Raw genomic sequence first — 18,955 nt, forward strand, 5'->3', positions numbered from 1 at the left:
ACTCATCTGTGGAGGCTTCATATGCTTCCTTTGAAGTAGGTCTGGAGAAGGGCTCAGTATGTAATTTTACAGTAGTGCTTCCTTTGTCAGAAAGTGAAAAGTTATTTTTTAATTTGTTCAGGGCTTTTTTTCCCCTCATTGAAAAGGGATCAATTTTATCGTTTTCCTTCTGTTTCGCTCTCTACCTCCCTTTGTTTTTTTATTTTCTTTTCCCTTGGTTTTGTGCAAAACAAAATTTGTTTCCATAACATCTTGATGAAAGTATGTTCCACTCGACGGTTTGATGAATATTCAGAATGGGCACACTGAACAAAATGGAGCACTTGGTCTGTTAAGCAAGCAGCTCAAAGTCAAGAATAAATCTAAAGTTCCCAGGCTATGGTTGGGAGCGACTGAGATGTAATATGCTTAGTCTCGCATGGAGGTACAGGGAGAAGAAAGCTAGCTAGGGGGTATAGCCAGGGGAGAGTGGCAGTGGGATTAGCTTCAAAGGAAGTGATCACCAGGGTGCCGCATCAGCTCCTTTCAGCAAAACTGCAGGGAGAGATTAAAAACTGGGGGGAATAGAGAACAGGTTATTAAAAACACTGGAAAATTGTCAAAATACTGTGATTTCTGTGGCAGCACTATTTTGGTTTTTCTTGTTTGTTTATTCTGTCGTCCTCCTTCCCTGTTTACACGTATGTGACAGAGATGGAAAGCTGAAGGAAGCAGATCAAATCCTTGCTATTAACGGACAAGCCCTTGATCAGACAATCACACATCAACAGGCTATCAGCATCCTACAGAAAGCAAAAGATAATGTCCAGCTAGTTGTGGCCAGGGGCACTTTCCCTCAGCTCATCAGTCCTGTAGTTTCCCGGTCTCCATCTGCTGCTAGCACAGTTTCAGCCCATTCCAACCCGGTAAGTGTACCCCAGACATCTGTGTATTCAGTTCTGGGCATGTATGTGCTTACTGCATCTAGTATTTTGAGACTTTTTTTGTAACTTGTATGTACATTTCCTTCACAGTTCTTGAGGTTTATCTTCTATTTATCTTTGTTGTACCTTTCCCATGCAAAGAGCAGAAAATACTCAGGCTTGCTAGGGGCAGGATCTTGGACATACTCCTTCTTCCCATTTGCCAAATTCTCTGTATCCACCAATGCAAATGCAGCCTGTTTACCTTACTTTATGAAGCTTTATTTTGAGGTGGCAGTGAACAGGATCTTTTCTTGTCTTTGTATTCTCCTGGGCAACAAATTTTTGAGTCATTTCAGTCTGATCTGCACCACCAGCTGGATGGGTGCTTGTCTGTTTGTTTCCCTGTTGTCTGTTAGTGGGGGGCTCAAGTAAAGCAACAAGAGAGAACTGTCAAAATGCCATGAGTAGGGACACACTTTAAGACCCCAGAAAACAGCTCTGCTACATTTCCTTTCTTTTGAAAGCTTTTGCACATCCAGGTGTAGAGGACATAGCTCAGAAACATGGTGATATTAACTGCACTTTCTCTTCCCAGTATGTTACTCATTTAATGGCTTCTCCTGGGATGAAACAACCCATCTTTGGTTTCTGTAGGTTTTGCTGTTCAGTCATTTGTGCCTCCTCTTTAAGGGAGCAATCAGTCTGCAAAAAGTAGCTATTCTAGTGTTTATTCTAATCATCAGCATAAAACCTTTAGTGAAGAAATTTCAGAATTATTCCTTTCTTATGTGTGCAGGAATAAAGCTGATAGGCCTAAGTTTTCATGTCAGCACATGAGAGGCCTACTCCCTTCCAGTAGTCCTGTGATGCACTTCTTTCTCTATGTGATTGCCTCCGTATTCTCCAAACAACTTTCCTTGCTTGAAAAAATGTTCTTTTCAAACCTGCCACATCTCCTTCTGTTTTTTTATGCATGCCTTTCCCAGTCCTTGTGTTCCCTTTGCTTTCAAATGCTGGGGGAAAGCAGCTTAGCTGGAGCCGTTTTTGTTCCTTCAGGCTTTGCTTCATCATCTTTGGTGTATGTTAAGACTGCAGATGTCCCAAACAGGTACTGCAGGGCTTTGAATTTGCAGTACCTTGGTTATTCCAGAATAACTGCTTATTTTCAAGATCCTACCTGGCAGAGCACCAGCTGTGGTTTTAAATTTCAGATTTGATTTTAAATTTCAAATTTCAGTATGGTTTGTTCTTCAGGAGAAATAAACAATACCAGGAGCTTCCAGTTATCCCTGCAGTACTGCCCCATGTGAGTGAGCTAGCATGTGTCTTTCTTTCAGAGCAGTTTTGCTCCTGTAGGAACATGAAACCTGCCATCAGAGCTACTTCATTCCAGTGCTGTTGACATTGGACAACCCAGAAATCTGTGTTCATTACACAGGGGGCAAGTCTGCTGATGCCTGCCTCGCAATATGTGGTGCTGTGTTCAGCCTTAACATCTGTATTTGGTTTATGCTTTCTTCTGTACTTTGTTACAATGGCTGATGTGAACGCTGACTTATCCAAAGATACTAATTTCCAGTCCTGTGAGATTTCCTAGCAGCAGTATTTTTCTCACTGACTGCAATGGGGCATGGATGCAGACAGTCCTAGATTGCTGCTTAAATTCATTCAGCAAGTTCTCAAAAAGCCTGGCCCACTACCCAGCTCTGGTTTGTACCAGAGAAATTCCAGCTGTTATGGAATGAACAATTTGTTGCTTAAATATTATGTAATCTTATAGCTAATAGTAATTGTTAGAAAGGTCCCATATTTCTGCCTTCCTCCCGCCTTCCTTTATTCAAAAATATACCCAAGAAATAAGAGAAAATACTTTGCAAATTTTAATACATATGTCCTTATTTTAATAATTTGCAAGTAGGTATTTATTCCTTTTAGGTTCACTGGCAGCATGTGGAGACCATTGAGTTGGTGAACGATGGCTCAGGTCTGGGATTTGGGATAGTGGGAGGAAAGTCAACTGGAGTGATTGTTAAAACCATCCTCCCAGGAGGGGTGGCTGATCAGGTAAATTCAATCAACCCTTCTATTTACTGTTCAGTAAGTTATGAAGTTACTCTTTACTTTTGTAATCATGCTAAGTAGTGGTAGCTTTTTTCCTCATAAGTGTAATGAAGAGAGAGCAAGTGGTGAAACTTATCCTCAGTAAAGGTGTGTTTAGTGCGGGAAATCTTTGCCTTTGAATGTAAAAGCTGGATTAGGCTCTAAATCACATTTTCAAACCTGTTACATTACACATTTGGTGTGGATGCATTTAGACTCCTGATTCTTTCATGAGTATACTGGTTGTAATCCAAGGGTCAGAGGAACACCAAACACTTCTTTGCTCTGCCCCGACAGCTAAGAAGAGCATCTGCATCTCTACACTGGGCTTACTGAAGCTTGGAGCAGGCATGTGGCTTCATGCATCTGCTTCAAGACACAGGCTCTGCTCCTGCCTGAAGGGCTGATGTGAATTGAATTTTGTGATCACAGCACATTTCAAGCTTGTCCATTGGACAAGTATCTGTAGCTGCGTTAATGATGGTTAAGGATTGAATAGGCATAGAGACTGGTCAGTCTTCCAGCCACAGGAGTGGTGGCCTGATAACAGGACCTGAAGATGCATGGAGAGGATTTACTGCTCCACTCTAAGATGGGTTCCCTTTACAGACCTGACTCTTTAATACCTCTCAAATGGGCTAAATTCATGTGAAGCTTTTTTACTGATTAAAGGCAAATCATTAGGAGAGTAAACCAGTATAAATATCTGGATCACAGTAAGAGAAAAGTATATTTTATTTTAGTTACCATTAATCCTGAGGACCAGTTTTTAAATAGAGATGCAAAGCTGCTGTCTTTTGGAAGTGTGTTTGGAAACGAAACGTGAAGTTCTGTAATCTACATGCAGTTGTTAAATACCAGTAGGTAGTAACCATAACTACATGCATTTTTTTCTGTGCTCGGTGACTGACTGCTTGAAAAAGGATGTCCTGGATATTTCTGGGGAAATTTCTGGTAAAATTAATGTGCCATTAGGCAATCTACTTTTCTTCTCCATGTTATCAGAATATTGACTTGACACCCCCAAAAAAGTGATCTGGTTCATATGTCTTAAAAATGACTAATTCTATGTGGTCTTTTTCTAATTCTATGGTACATGGGACAAAAGGCAAGATGTTAATAGATTTTCTTCTTTTTTCATCTTTATTCTTCCTCCAGCATGGGAGATTATGTAGTGGAGACCACATATTGAAAATTGGTGATACGGACCTGGCTGGAATGAGCAGTGAGCAGGTGGCACAAGTTCTGAGGCAGTGTGGAAATCGAGTGAAACTGGTAATTGCAAGAGGTCCTATTGAGGAACCGCCTCCACCAGCAGTCCCTCCAGGTACACCAGTACCCATTTCCACACCAGAGAAACAAGTAAGCAACAGTGAATATACTTAACTCATGGCAAACTTTTACGTCAAATTTCCTTTTCTTTTAACCGGTATTTGAATGTCTTCCACGCTTATGTTCTCAAAAGCTGGGATTTTCTTTCCCAGTAGCAGTGTTCTCAGCTGATAGTCTGGGAGAATTGAAATGTCATGAGTGCACAACACAAGGAACTGTATGCTTGAAGTGTTTTGGGGTCAAGGCTTAGGACTTCCATAAGTATGATCTCAGTAATGTCTGGTTCTGGGTTGCTTGCGATTGTGCAGTAATACATTGGGAACCACTGAAGCCATGAAGTCTTTTCTTCAGACTGAGCAAGCTGGCTTTGTAGCATTTCTCTGTGCACCTGTCCTTTTCCTTTCCAGGAACATTTCTTATTTCCGTATCATTGCAGCCATCCATCAGACAGTTCCTGCCTGTACCAACCACAACAGAGATGCTGCTTCTTTCCTGCATCACCTGACATTGCTCATTTGCTATACATCTTCCAAAAAAAAGTCATCCAGCTGCTACCCTCATACCCTCCCCTGCGGATGATTGTACTCTGTGCTGTTACTCCTCTACAGCTGTCAGCCACCTAAAAAATGCTGTAAATATTATCATGTCCTGTCAGCTCAAAACCTTTACAAAATAGGTCATTTGCATGTTTGCAGCAAAGCCTGGTTTCGTGGGAGCCTTTGTCACATACACTGCCACATACAGTGTGTGCTTTGTCACATACAGTTTTTACCAGATACACGTAAATGTGAATACGTGGCATAAGTGAATGAGAGAAGAAAAAGGTGGTTGTTTTTGAGCCTACAACTGGATGGAATTCATGCCTTACAGATAATGTTTTGTTTTACTTTTTCTTGTTGTTTTTCTAGACATTTTCTTCCCAGTTCCAAATTACATTTCAGATAGGTCACTCTGGAAGAAAAAAATCCTTAACAATTTTTACATGTTTACCATTATTTTGCCTCTGTCTGTTGTAGTGGTACCTGTGGAAAACAAACATATATTCATCCCCTCTTTGTGGCTATAGGGCAAAAGAAGTTAATCTTAATGTAGAGTGTTCAGAGCATCTAAGAGGACAGACAGACTGGTATTTTTGTGTCTCTACAACACTCAGAGGCATGAAAATCTGGCTGTATTTTAGATAAAGGGATCAATATTTAGCCGGAATACTATTTATCTGAAAAGCAGCAGTCTCAAAAGAGAAGATGAATTTGATAATTTCATCTTTGTATATTTCTTCAGTATTTGCCTTTCTAAGGTTATATAATGCAATGTTGAAGACCATAACTGCAGCTGCAGGATGGATAGGTTTTCCAGTACTGAGGAAATAACTCAAAGCCACTAAGTGGCAAAATTTGACTTTTTGCCATATTCCTCTCCATTTCCATCCTTTTCAATACTTTGTTCCTGGTACATCTCTCCTGGCAGGAGGCAGGCTATCTTTAAACTGCTCCTGCCTGCACAAAGTCTTGGTTTTGGAGGGAGCACCCAGTTAATGGTGCTGCAAGCCTCATGAATTTAAGCCTACGTGAAGATGGTGATGGAAACAGCTTGGTTTGTCCGTTTCTTCCTGGCAAATAAAGGATGGGTGAAGACTTCCTGGTGCTTCTTCTAAAGCTATTAGGGAGGGCAGTATGACTTTCCAAAATGGACATTTCTCACCATGTTCCCTCTAGATGTCTATCCTGTAAAAATTCATGAGGTTATAGAAATGGGAGCAGTTTTTTAGTGGCATTACCTGTGGCCAAAATTATCCTGTATTATCAAGCAGAGAGGTAGTTAAAGCAGTAGAAATTGATTTTTCTTGTGTTTGATTGTGATTGTGTGTGGAGTTGATCAGATGAAGAGCTGAAGTGAGATTCTTTTTTGGCAAGTAACATCGTAGCTCTCCTGAAGTGTTATTTTTTTTGGCACATGCATGCTCATCTAGTCAAACTGGGTTTAATTAGTATCTACCTGGATGCTGTATTGGCACTTTAAAAATATTAGTTGCTGTTTGTCACACAGAAGAGATGGAATAAAATAGGAGTATAGGAGGATCTTAATAGATTTGTACTATATTTATGAATTCCCATTTTAAATATTGCTGTCCATATAAACACAACGAAATTGAAACCTTGTATATGTAATCATATAGTGATATGTATCAGCCATGGAAGTGATCTGTTTTAGACAGCTGAAGGATGAAAAATTGAAAAAACTCAAACTTATTTGGAAGTTGAAATTAAGTTTTGTACGTTGATTTTTTTTTTTCTTTTAATACAAAAGCAGTATTGCTGAAATGGCATTTTAATATGTATTGTTTCTTCATTAACAATAAGTATACAAATTCATTCCCCCAAAAATTCTTTGTTGTTGAAATTCAGAGAGTTATAGTACATATTAGTGAAGACTGTCATTATTTAACTAGCTGGAAGTAAAATTGCTACTTCCTAGAACAGAATTTTTAAGTCTTTCAAAAACAAGAAACATAATTATCTCAGTAGTAATAGCTTTTATTACGTTTTACACTTGGCATGCATAGGAAAAAATAGCTATAGTTATTGAATAGGAATTTAAACAAATGGAATACAAAATATAATTTTATTTGTTTTTTCTTTTTAATAACATGGCAATCTAAAGCTGGTTCAGAGGAGGTCCCAGAATGGCAGCAAGCTACATATTCTAACATTTAAGCATGGTTTGTGTAACTTAGTGTACAAGAGGTATATTGTTCAATTTGTACAAATTTCACCAGTCATGTTAGTCATCAGACAATGATTTTATAGGTTAGAGGGTAATATCCCAGGGGCAGCAGGGTGGGGAGGGCATCACCTGCATTGCTTTACAGTGAAGAATGTTACCTATGTCTGGTTTCTCTGGCCAAAACCAAATAAGAGCAGAAGCAAAGTTGGTACTTTCTTTTTTTACATTTGTGTCTAATTTTACATGTTAATGACATCAGGGAATGTGATGGATCTTTAAAGAAAAAAAGCTTCCTTTCTAACCATGCTTTTCTTATTAGGCAGATACTTCTGTTGATAGCTGTGCAGATGGGGAGAAATTTAATGTTGAACTCACTAAAAACAACCAGGGATTAGGAATAACTATCGCTGGTTACATTGGAGACAAAACGTCAGGTAATGATCGATTCCTGGAGTTTACTATACAATCGGCTGCATACTATGGTGTATGTGCATGAAAAACTTAATTTTAGTTTTGGTACAGCATCTCTAAAAAAACCTTGACCATCTAAAACGTTTTAAAATTTGTAAAGTAAAAGGAATTGTTTTCCTTTTGTGAGGAGAACATTCAGGTTAAAAGCCATCAGTTTTATTATAAAATCCCTCATCAACATTTTTTAGTGAATTTTTATATTCAGTCTGAGCTAAAGCTTGTGCTTAAATGTTTTTGCGAAACAATTCTTAAATAGATTGACCCATTTTTATTAAAACTAGCTGGGCTTTTTAAATTACATTTTCATTTTTAAGAGGCTCTTACAAGATAATGCATTAGTATTCTGGGTAGTTTTAGGAGGTACTGTTATTTTTTAAACAATGTGTACATTTTTTAAATTGTGTATATTTTTTAAACAATGTGTACAAATAGTACAGCTGGCAGATCAAGAATTCCTTAGTGACTTCGGGATATAATAAATGTTTGTTGGCCTCTGGACTGTTGCAGCCAAGAAATAATTTAATTTAATTAATTAAATAAATAAAACAGTGTTCATGTACAGTTGTGTGTTTTTACTTTGTAAATTCCACTACATTTTCAGAAAAATGATCCAGAACTCTGCTGGCCTCCCTAGGGGGGATTTGGCGAATGCAATACTGCTAGGAAGGAACAGTTGTCAAATGTGTTGTAAAACTTCTCAAAGAGCTGATGGTTTGACTTTTACCCATGTATGTATTGTTAGAAAAATGCATGTATATATATATTCCACATTATTGATAGTTTATAGGCATAATTTGTTGGCTTTGAGAAGCTGGACTAGATTTTAACAATCTGTTCCATAGGACAGGATGATCACAGTTTGTGTAAGTCCACTATTCAGCAGCTTCCAGTTCAATCTTTAAAAGACAAATTAAATTGTAGAACGTGTGATAGATCTGATTGCGTATTTTAATGGATTTAGTGTTGGAGTATCCCCAGTCTTTGATTTTTTTAATTATTGTGCTGCATGTAACTGCATTAGAAAATATTCTTGCTTTAGGAACTAATTGGGCATCTCACTTAATTTTGTGACTTAACACTTAGTTATAATAGCAGCTTTGCTGTCAGAGAAGCAGCAATAAAACTGCTAGATGAATGCTGAATAGCAATTCTTCATGTTACCATACAGCTGTTACAGGATATAAAACCACTTCAAAGTTAGTAAGACCAGCCATTTAATTATTCACAAAACCCGGGAAAACAACACATTAAGAAAAAACAGAAAAGAGTTGTCAATATTGTGATTTAAATATATTTATAGTCTTATTCTTCCTAAGCTGAATGTAGTCATTAGAGCAAAACATGGATTTAACCCTCTTTCCTGCTAACTTTGGTCATATTGAGTCTGAGTAAAAGATGAGTTTCAGATCTGCAAAGGCACTGGGATGTCTTGACAACTGTTAAAACCCATTTTGTAGTGGATTATCTTCCCATTGAACATACTCATTTAACAGAGTTGGAATATTTGTTGAGAGAAAGATTTCTGATACTACTGTTCCTGTGACCCTCAGACTTGATTTCATGCCAGCTCATGCTAGTATTTTTCTCGATTTCATGTATACTATGCAAAATGTGCATGTAGGAACTCTGTAGATTTTCACTTTACTGAGCTGTTGGAGTGAATTCCAGTGTGTTTTTCCTGAAATGGATTTCTTTTTGTACAATATCCCTTCTGTAGATGTTTTATGTATATGACTTCTCCTTCTGATTCAAAATCAGAAACTGTCTAAAATGGTTCTCTTTTGGGGTTTGGATTGTTTTTTTTTCTTTTGTGTCTTCTTTTTTTTGTTACTGGATTGAATAGTGACTTAGAGCTGTAGTTAAAAACTGGTTCAAACATAAGTTATAGTCCTGCTTGCTTCTAATTTTTTACATTTCATTGTCTAAACATGCGTTTTCGTAAGCAGTTATTAAGTGTGTAGAAGATACAGGATTTACCAGGTTAGTCTACTCAAACTGAATTTTCTGTCCTGCAGTTTTAAATCTGATAAAGAAGCAGAGATACTTTTTTGTTGATGTTGGTTTCAACATTTAGATTAAAATAAGTTAGAATATTTCTTTTGCAGCAAGAATTTGGAATTTGGCATTGTAAGATTTTGAATGAAATCTGATCCAATGCAAGCTAATGTTAATCAGGCTCATCCTTTAGGAAAATAATAGTATATATGCTTTATGTAAAGCATATATCTTCTTGATGTTTCTTTCCTTATCTTACCTGGAGATTGTGTTTTCTTTCTTTTTTTCCTTTTGGCTAGTGGCATTACTTGGAGATTGTTGCATTATTTAAATTGTTTCTTAATAAATTCGTTAATTTGATTTTTCTCTGTTTCTTCATCCCAGAACCTTCTGGTATCTTTGTGAAAAGCATTACAAAAGGCAGTGCTGTTGAACATGATGGCAGAATCCATGTAGGAGATCAAATTATAGTTGTAAGTAAACACAGAAAGAAATCACTTGTCTGCAAAACTCTACTTCTTTAAGTTGTAAAGAAATGCTCAAGTAGTACTTGTTTAAAACATTTAGGATTGGTGTTGAAATGATGAGTTTTTTTTTGACTGAGTATTGATCACATCATTTTTCTGATTGTGCTACCTGTGTATAACTTGGTGTTTCTTAAGAAAAGTATGTCATTAAAGTTTTAGATGCTCAGAGGAGGAAATATTTTCATGCATAAAATGTTAGTTGTGTGGTGAAAATCAGGTCACGATTGCAGGAACTGTGTTTTTGTGGCTGTCGTAGATCTGTCCTTACATTTGTGCGAAGGTAGCACTAAGAACAAGTTATGGTCTCTCTGCAAGTTGTGCCTGAACGGTTGTGTGTGGAAGTATATATGGTTTTTATAATGATTTAAATGCTGACTACAAGTCGCTAAAATTTATTATTGCAAAGTTTCATTTCTTCTTCTACTGCAGATGCAGAAGGAGAAAAAAATTTGAGTGACCTCAGACAAAAGAATAATGAACATTTTTAAAATATGGTTTGCTGAAGTGTGGAGGAAAAAGTACATGACAACACCAGAGTTAAAAGAAATTCAGAGACGGCAACAAAATGATTAAGTGTCCCGGGGGAGTAATTCTTCATGCAGGAGGAATTGAAATAGTGGAATATGTGTGTTGTACAGATAGACTGAAACAACTACAGGAGTCGAGGAGTTGTTAGAAGTATTTCAGAAATTAAAGGCACTGAAGGGTGAGATTGAGAAAGAATAGGATAATATGGAGTTTGCAGGGAGAAGGAGAATAAAAAGGTCTGTACTAGGGATAATGGGATGAAATCGAGCAATGCCAAAGCCTTGAGTTTCAGAAAAAAAGCCTGAGTTAATGAGATAATGGGATAGCTTCAAACAGAAGAGGCCAGAATCTTGTTCTTCAAAATCTGGAAATGATGGACCAGAGAGAACATCTGGCTGGCTGGGACAGTGTTTGATTGGGAAGTTGGACTTCGCATTGTTCAGTAGTAGACTTCACTGTGTCTGGAGTTACCTGGCATCGGAATGACTGCGCTCTCTAATTCTTCTTACCACAGTGGATGGATGTGTCTGTCCTCACCCTCCCCTCCCCAGCTCTCCTGGCCATGGCTGTGCTGGTTTATTGACCCAGTATTTTCTCCTTGGAGGTGGGGATGGCTGAAGTGGTCAAGCAGGCGGGCTGCACAATGTGCCCCACACAGCATGTGCTGTGTCCTCTCCCACCTCACCTGGCCCCACTGGTGGGCACCCAAAGCACTTCTCCCCACTTTGGTATGTTACCGGTTCTTACTTAGCTGTGGGGTACTCCAGTGAAAGTGCTTAGTTGTTGTTAAGTCGTCCAGGTTTTTGTTCTTGTCCCTCTGCTTGCTTTGTGCTCAGGATAACAGATGCTGAAAACTCACCATATTATTTTACGCTGGACTTTTTTTTTCTGAGTAATGTCTTGCGTGCTGAAAAGCTGCTTAATCCTGCAGGTGGATGGAACAAATCTTCAGGGTTTTACTAACCAGCAAGCAGTTGACGTTTTGCGGCACACGGGACAAACAGTTCGGCTCACTTTGATCAGAAGAGGGCTTAAGCAAGAAAATCATATTCAGCCCCAGGAGGACTTCAGTGCTGCTGTTGAAAAGGACTTACTGTTCCAAACAATGGATAGCAACACAGCCAAAGGTAATTAAAACTGGCTTTGCTTTAAAGTTGGCTTGAAATGTTTTTCTTCTCAGTTGCAAACTGGAAATAAGATAGGCCAAATTCATTTTGGGTAGCTATTACTGATGGCAGAGCTGTTGTACATGAGGGGAGAATTTGGTCTACTATGGTTTGATTAATCTTTTAGACACAGTGGTATTATTTGCTACGGTTTCAAAGTGAGTGTTGAGAGCTCTGCATTGTGTTGCACTTCTGGCTGAATTGCTTTAAGACTTTGATCCTGCGAATTTTCAAAAGCTAAGCAAGCAGTGAATGTTTTATTCGTGCTCAAGGGTGAGAGCTGCATTCAAGAGCAAGCAAAGAGATATCCTCTGCAATGAGTAAAAACGTGTCTCATTTCTTTTCACTTTTAAGTGTCAGTGTTGCAAGCTCAAGGTATGAGAGGCCTATATCTAGAGTTTATTAATAATCTGATAGAGCATTAACTATATATGTGTATATAGTTCAGAAGCCAATGACCAATATTAATTTTGCTACTGATGAGGTAAAATTAGTGAAGCTTAATCTTACACTGTGCATATCTTGAACTATATGTACGAGATCTTGAAAGTCCATGTGTTTGAACAGAATGTCTGCACAGAGGCTGGATGCACAAACAGATTCTTTTCAGCTACTTGTATTATAGGTTGATGTCTGCAGAAGTACATCACAGTTAATAGACTGAGGCATAATCGCCACCTCGCGTAATATTTTGAAAGACCCAGTAGTATTTTACCTGTATGGCATCCTCTCATTACCATTTTTAGCAAATACTACAGAGTAAATGCTCAGGAAGTGCTGTTTCTCCAGCCCAGAAGTGTTCAAGACAGCTAACAGCCAGCAACACACCTGACAGAGCTCTGTAGTAAGAGAGGTTTTCTACAGGTGAAAGGTCTGTCAAGTATGCAAGTCTCCCAAGTCTGTAGCATTTTCATTTTTCAGTGTCAGCTTCCCGAATTGCACAAAGGAAAGAAGAGGAAGGGGAAAAAAAAAAGATAATATATGAGTGCTAAAGAATTTATGCTTCTAGTAACTTTTCTTTCAATCACAGAGATACAGCTACTGATAGTTGTGCTTTCTTTTTCTTGTTTCATTGAAAAATTTACTGGGGAAGTCAAAGCATTAACAGAAGACAAGATGTCTTTAACATATGGCGTTTCTTCTGGGCTCCTCATGCCAGATTCCATTTGCCAAATATGGATCCTCTGAAGTCCGGTAGAAGAGAGAGAGTCAGTGTCCTGAGGCATGCCTGTGAGCTTGATGAATATTACAACACATAAAATAGCTGAAAAGACTCCTTCTTTTTCCAGATGATAGTGAAACAGAACGAGGATCCCCATCATTGCCATGCAGTGCCAGTGTGGTAAACATTGGAGAGGACGTGAAACAACAGAAAACAGGTTTTCAAAATTTAATATTTTATTCTGTGAAAATCCACTTGGGTGTGCTTACACAAAGATCAGGTGTCTTGTGTGCCTTTCCATCTCCTGTGTGCTGTTTAGCTGGGGTACAACTGGAAGGTGAAAGTAATCATACACTAGTATTCTACATACATAATCTACAACTACCTGAAAGGAGGTTGTAGCGAAGTGGGGGTCGGCCTCTTCTCCCAGGCAGCTAGTGACAGGACAAGAGGGCATAGTCTGAAACTGCACCAGAGGAAGTTCAGGCTAGAAATGAGGAGGCATTTCTTCACAGAAAGGGTCATTAGGCATTGGGATGTGCTGCCCAGGGAGGTGGTGGAGTCACCATCCCTGGAGGTGTTTGAGAAAAGACTAGACTTGACACTTAGTGCCATGGTCTGGGTGACATGGTGTTGTTAGGGCACAGGTTGGTCTCGATGATCCCAGAGGTCTCTTCCAACCAAATTGATTCTGTGATTCTTAAATACATGTAAGCATGTACTCTTGAGTGCTGTGAGATCATTAACTACTGCATGTGTCTGAAAATAATTTTGTGTCAAAGATGTGACTTGAAGCAGTCTGCTTTTGTTAAATGCTCAGCTTTTTAGTCTAGTTTTGTATTTCTATTCTTTTTAGTCTAGTTGCATATTAAACTTTTTCCCTCCTTGTTCCCCAACTTATCTTTTCAACTGCTTGCAGCTACCCAGCTGCTGTTCCAGGACTTCTGCTTCTTTTGATAAACTTCCTCTCCACAAATTCCTGAGATTGCATTCATTTCAATCTGTGTTCCCTGATAGTATTTGAAATTCAGTCAGTTCTGGTGCACTGGTATGCTCTGACTTTTCCCATAGTCTTTGTGAAAATTCTTATTTTCTAATGGGCATTTTCCTTTCCCTCTTGAGCTGTTAGGGGCACTGTACTGCATTTCGGAAGTCCTGTGTGATGATATGTTTTCCAGATTGAGACAACACTTGATGTGTTTTCTATTATTTTCCTGCTTCCAGAGCTAGAGGAGAACTGAAAAGCGTTCCCTATATGTAATATATATCTTTTTTGCTATCCTGGATAGCTGAAGAATTTCTTTTTAACACCTTTCCTTCAGATGCTGCAGGGTCTCTGATAAAAAAAATGTCATATTTGATTGCCACACTTGACTGTATTTTTAGTAATGTTTCTGAGCAGTGACTAGATTTAAAACACTGTCTGAGGCTCTTAGTGACTTTAAATTCTTACTAAAAGCAAGTGGGAGTTGGGACCTTAATCTTATAATGAAGATTCTAGTCTTTGCCTGTGATGAGTGTTCAGATCTGAAGAGTTTATTTTCATACTTGCTGTGGGCACAGCACAGACCGTGGACATTGAATGTGTAGGGTCAAATCTTCTGTGTTTGCTGGCTGTTGTATCTAAATACTGCTTTTTATTATTTCCTGCCCTAGAATCTAAACAGTGTGAAGAAGGAGAAAATGAGCAGGAGGAGAGCATTTCTGTTTTTTCAGCCTGCAGATAAACTTTCGATCGAATTAAAAGGGTTGCTTCCTAGCGTGTTACTGTATTTTTCACAGCATCATTACTTTTCTCCATTCATTCTCTTCCCATGTCATTGCTACTTTTTAGCTATTAGAGTTATTTCTCCTTGTATACATGCATGTATGTGAATCTAACAAAAAAAATTAAAAAAAGCGCTAAGACTTGCGTTCTCTCACTGCCCTCTAGGGCCTATAGTTTCAAAAAAATCTACAGTTGTGCTTACAGTTTTGAAAATACAAAACCTCCAGGTTTTGTTTGAAATCTTTTCTTGGACACTGTCTGTAAAATACAGTGTCTGTCCAAAAGGATCGGTATGCAGTATCACGTCTGTAAGTGTTTTGGCCATCCCCCTGAATCAATCTGATCAGACTACATACAGTCTGGTTTAACAAATGCCCAGGGCACACATGTAACTTTTTCATATGCTTTATACCCATTATCTTGTAAAGCTGCATTAAATTCACTCAGCACTGAGGCTAGTTTAAATATGTGTCCATTCTTCCCAGCTGTGCACACCAAACTTTTTGACTGAACTTCATGTCTTTCAAAAGACACAGTTTGTTTTGTGGAGGTGGGGTCTAATACTATTTTGCAACTTTTTCCTCTGGTAAACCCAAGCCTGGTGAGATTCACGTGCCAAGTTTTTAGTCATATTTAGGAGAGTTCTAGCATGATGGGGATGATTGTGTTGTAGTCTTGCATGATCCATATACTTTATCAGCTACAGGAGTAGGCAGAATGTTTTACTTTTTGTCACAGTAATCTCAGACATAACTTTTAGATTTCCAGCTAACTACAACAGAAGGAGCAGCTACGAAGGCAAAGTGGCAGAGGATTATGGGTTCGAATTATGAAATAGTGGTAGGTAAACTTTGATTCCTATTATTAATTGTCTTTTGATCTGTTCACCTGTTATGTTGCTAACATACAGATAGAAATGTTTGTGTTGTATTTGTTCCTTTATTTATAAAAATCTCTTGAGATTATTTTATTTTGATTATAAATTTTGAATATAGATATATGTTTTTCTGTGTTCAGTTTAGCAAAATAATCGCAGACTTCTTACATTACTGTGCCTATGAATGTTGTTTCACAGATTTCCTAGCTTCAAGTGGACAAATACGTATTAGATAAAAAATACTTAAAGTAAACTTCAAATATCCCATCATTAGCCAGAATTTGAGATATTCTACTCAGTCTGCATACTGAATGAATTGTTTGATATAATGATCTAAATAGTGCATAGGACATTTACTGTAGATACGGTTGAAAAGCAGTATCTGAGTTTAGGACTTTCTTTCAAAACTATATGCCAGAGCTGTAGTCTCTGCAAAAGTATGTATTATTAGAGACGTTGTCATACACAGTTCCCAGTTGTTTATGCTGAAGTGGTATGTGGTCAAAGTTTCAGTTTTTACCAGACTGTCCCCATTACACGTGACAATATTTCTGGTTTCTCACTTCTGGAATATTCACCTCATTGTATGTAAATTGAAATGGAAAGTAACAAGTATGGCAGTAAATATGTAAAAAGTAACCATTTCTTAATCTTATCTTAGGTGGCTGTAGTTAACAAATTTAGTGAAAGCAGTGGGTTAGGGATAAGCCTTGAAGCTACAGTGGGACATCATTTCATCAGATCTATCTTACCAGAGGGTCCAGTTGGACGAAGTGGGAAGCTGTTCAGTGGAGATGAGCTGCTGGAAGTAAGAAAAAAATACTATTTTATCTTAGTCTGCATTCGGTAAGATTTTTGAGCAGTGATTTGCTTCTCAGAGGTTATGACTTTGGGAATATAGTGTATCTAACTGCATACCAGCTGTAACCAGAAGAGCTTGAGCAGTTGCTTCCTGTGTGCTTGCGCCTATTTACATGAATGCCTATGCTCACATGCATTTCTCAGCTGATAACTGATTTTTCAGACACAGTTCAAGGTCACCAAAAAAGAATACGTAGCAAAAGTGTTAATAGGAATATCCCTACACAGGGAATGGACTAAACACCTGTTTACTTTGCTAAATAATTTTCTTACAATTAAAATGTGGATTTGCTTCACATGAATGCAAGAAACATGAAGTGACAGAGCGTGTGGTGTTTGTAGGGTGGTTCACACAATTTATGAGACTAGCCATTCAGTTCAAAACTGATCTTGGTGCTGATTCTGAACAGCAGATTGAGTAGAAGTTAAGAGTTGACAATGTCCATTAGTGTGGGTTTTTTTTCTTGTTTTGGGTTTTTTGTTGGTTTTGGTTTTAAATGAGACGATTAGTGAGTTGGGGTTTTTTTGCACCCATTTTTGTTCATTGTATTTCTAAAAACTGTGCATACTTCTAAACACTGTCTATTCTTTATTTATTGAGGTGAATGAGATCTCTTTGCTTGGAGAAAACCACAAGGATGTGGTCAATATCTTGAAAGAACTGCCTATTAAGGTGACAATGGTGTGCTGTCGTCCGATAGCTCCCTCCATCACTCATCCAGAAGTACTTGAGAGTCTGAGTCTGTCTGAGGTTCAGCTCACAGAAAAGGTATTTTGTTTTAAAAAAATCACTGAGAAAATGACTGTTTCCTCAAGAAAAAACATACAAAGTTCTTGTACATGTGGGCACATGGCTATGGCAAACTGAACTGTGTGTTCTTTAGAATCTGAATATATTTGGTTTGGTTTTGAACTTTGCTGTCTGGATTTGTGTTGTGCAGAACTGCGTGTGCATTCAGTGGCAGACACACTTCTGTCACTCATAAGTGCAAAGCTCTGGGTGGCCTGGTGTACTAAACATGTAGGAATGACCCATGTTATAGTTTACAGAACAATAGCATTTGTATGAAGAGAGACACAGTTAATTCTGAGTTCTGGGCAAGGCACCAAATTCAACTTAGAGTTGCTAAGCTTTTCGGTGAAACCAAGTGAAGAGCATACATGAGTGTGCATGTTTGTTTTTTCAAACGTTCTGACTCCTGTCAGTGCTACTATGTTTAGATCAAGGCATATTTTTAACTATACCATTTAATAACAGGTATTTCCTGTGTATTTGGATACACATACTAATGAAATTTTCTGAAGTTTTAAGTTTGATGGGAATTCCATTTTGCAAATATTTTTTCCAGTGAGTACTTTCATTTACTTGCAGCATAGCTATTTTGTTACAAGGGTATGTGAATTCTGTGCTAGGTTTATCAGAGTTGTTTGTTAACTCTGCTCCATGCTTGCACCTTCTCAGGGTTTAGAGGCATGTCACTTAGTTTTTAGCTTGTTCTTCGTGAACAGTTTTGTCTCTGCAAATTCAGACATTTACGTTTTGTTGGTGAACACTGACTGTTCTTCTCAGGCTCACATTGAACTTGGATTCATTAGCTCCTCAGACACAGAGGGAACAACTTTGGAAATAGCTGACGATGGTCAGAGTATGGAAGAGGTGCAAAGCTCATCTTTGGCGATGTGGGAAACAGAAGTACAGCACATTGAGCTGGAGAAAGGGAGTATGGGACTTGGATTTAGCATATTGGACTACCAGGTAACTTCTGCACTCCTTTCTTTGAGTAGAGGACAAAATACTTTATGTTGTTTGGATCCCTGTACTGGTTTTGGCTGGGATAGAGTTAATTTTTTTCAGTTTGTATGGGGCTGTGTTTTGGACTTCAGCTGAAAACAGTGTTGAAAATGCAGAGATGTTTTCATTATTGCTGAGCAGTGCTTACCCACCAGCGAGGATGCTGGGGGTGCAGCAGAATTTGGGAGGGGACACAGCTGAAACAGCTGACCCCAACTGACCAAAGGGATGTTCCATACCATATGGCATCATGCTCAGCATGTGCATCTGGGCGAAGAAGAAGGAGCAAACATTCGAAGTGATGACATTTGTCTTCCCTAGTAGCTGTTACATGTGATGTAGCCCTGCTTTCCTGGAGATGGCTGAACACCTGCCTGCCGACCCAAAATAGTGAATGAATTCCTTGTCTTGCTTTGCTTGCATGCATAGCTTTTGCTCTACCTGTTTGTCTCAACCCATGAGTTTTCTCACTTTTACCCTTCTGGTTCTCTCCCCCATCCCACTGGCAGTGAGTGAGTGAGTGTCACCGTTTAAGGCTGGGCCGGCTCTTAAAACGGGCGGCAGACGCTCTCTGTTAACCCCCTCCCTCCCCCCAGGAGGGGAAAGGACGGAGAAAAGGGAGAGAGACTTATGGGTTGGAAATTAAAACTACTTTAATAATACAACAATAATGAAAAAAAAAGTATAAGGTGTTAATACTAGTAATACTAATAATGGTAATAAGGAAAAGTATACAAAACCGGTACT

The 18,955-nt window shown here is 38.5% G+C and overlaps 1 protein-coding gene across 1 annotated transcript in view; it reads left to right on the top strand.

Annotated features, from left to right (window-relative positions):
• The window catches only part of LOC104167270 (multiple PDZ domain protein-like), a gene marked incomplete at its 3' end in the record, with an annotated part of 30,154 nt that extends 11,982 nt beyond the window's left edge, over window positions 1-18,172 (top strand). Inside the window, exons 5-15 of the mRNA XM_009707479.1 lie at window positions 692-905; window positions 2,841-2,969; window positions 4,164-4,367; window positions 7,381-7,495; window positions 9,912-10,000; window positions 11,514-11,709; window positions 13,038-13,127; window positions 15,439-15,518; window positions 16,217-16,363; window positions 17,018-17,185; window positions 17,987-18,172. Coding sequence (XP_009705781.1) covers window positions 692-905; window positions 2,841-2,969; window positions 4,164-4,367; window positions 7,381-7,495; window positions 9,912-10,000; window positions 11,514-11,709; window positions 13,038-13,127; window positions 15,439-15,518; window positions 16,217-16,363; window positions 17,018-17,185; window positions 17,987-18,172 — 1,618 coding nt within the window. The remainder of the gene's footprint in view (window positions 1-691; window positions 906-2,840; window positions 2,970-4,163; window positions 4,368-7,380; window positions 7,496-9,911; window positions 10,001-11,513; window positions 11,710-13,037; window positions 13,128-15,438; window positions 15,519-16,216; window positions 16,364-17,017; window positions 17,186-17,986) is intronic.
• Between the last annotated feature and the right edge of the window lie 783 nt (window positions 18,173-18,955).

This window comes from Cariama cristata, unplaced genomic scaffold (assembly GCF_000690535.1).
Source record: "Cariama cristata isolate BGI_N322 unplaced genomic scaffold, ASM69053v1 scaffold11119, whole genome shotgun sequence".
Classification (NCBI taxonomy): Eukaryota; Metazoa; Chordata; class Aves; order Cariamiformes; family Cariamidae; genus Cariama; species Cariama cristata.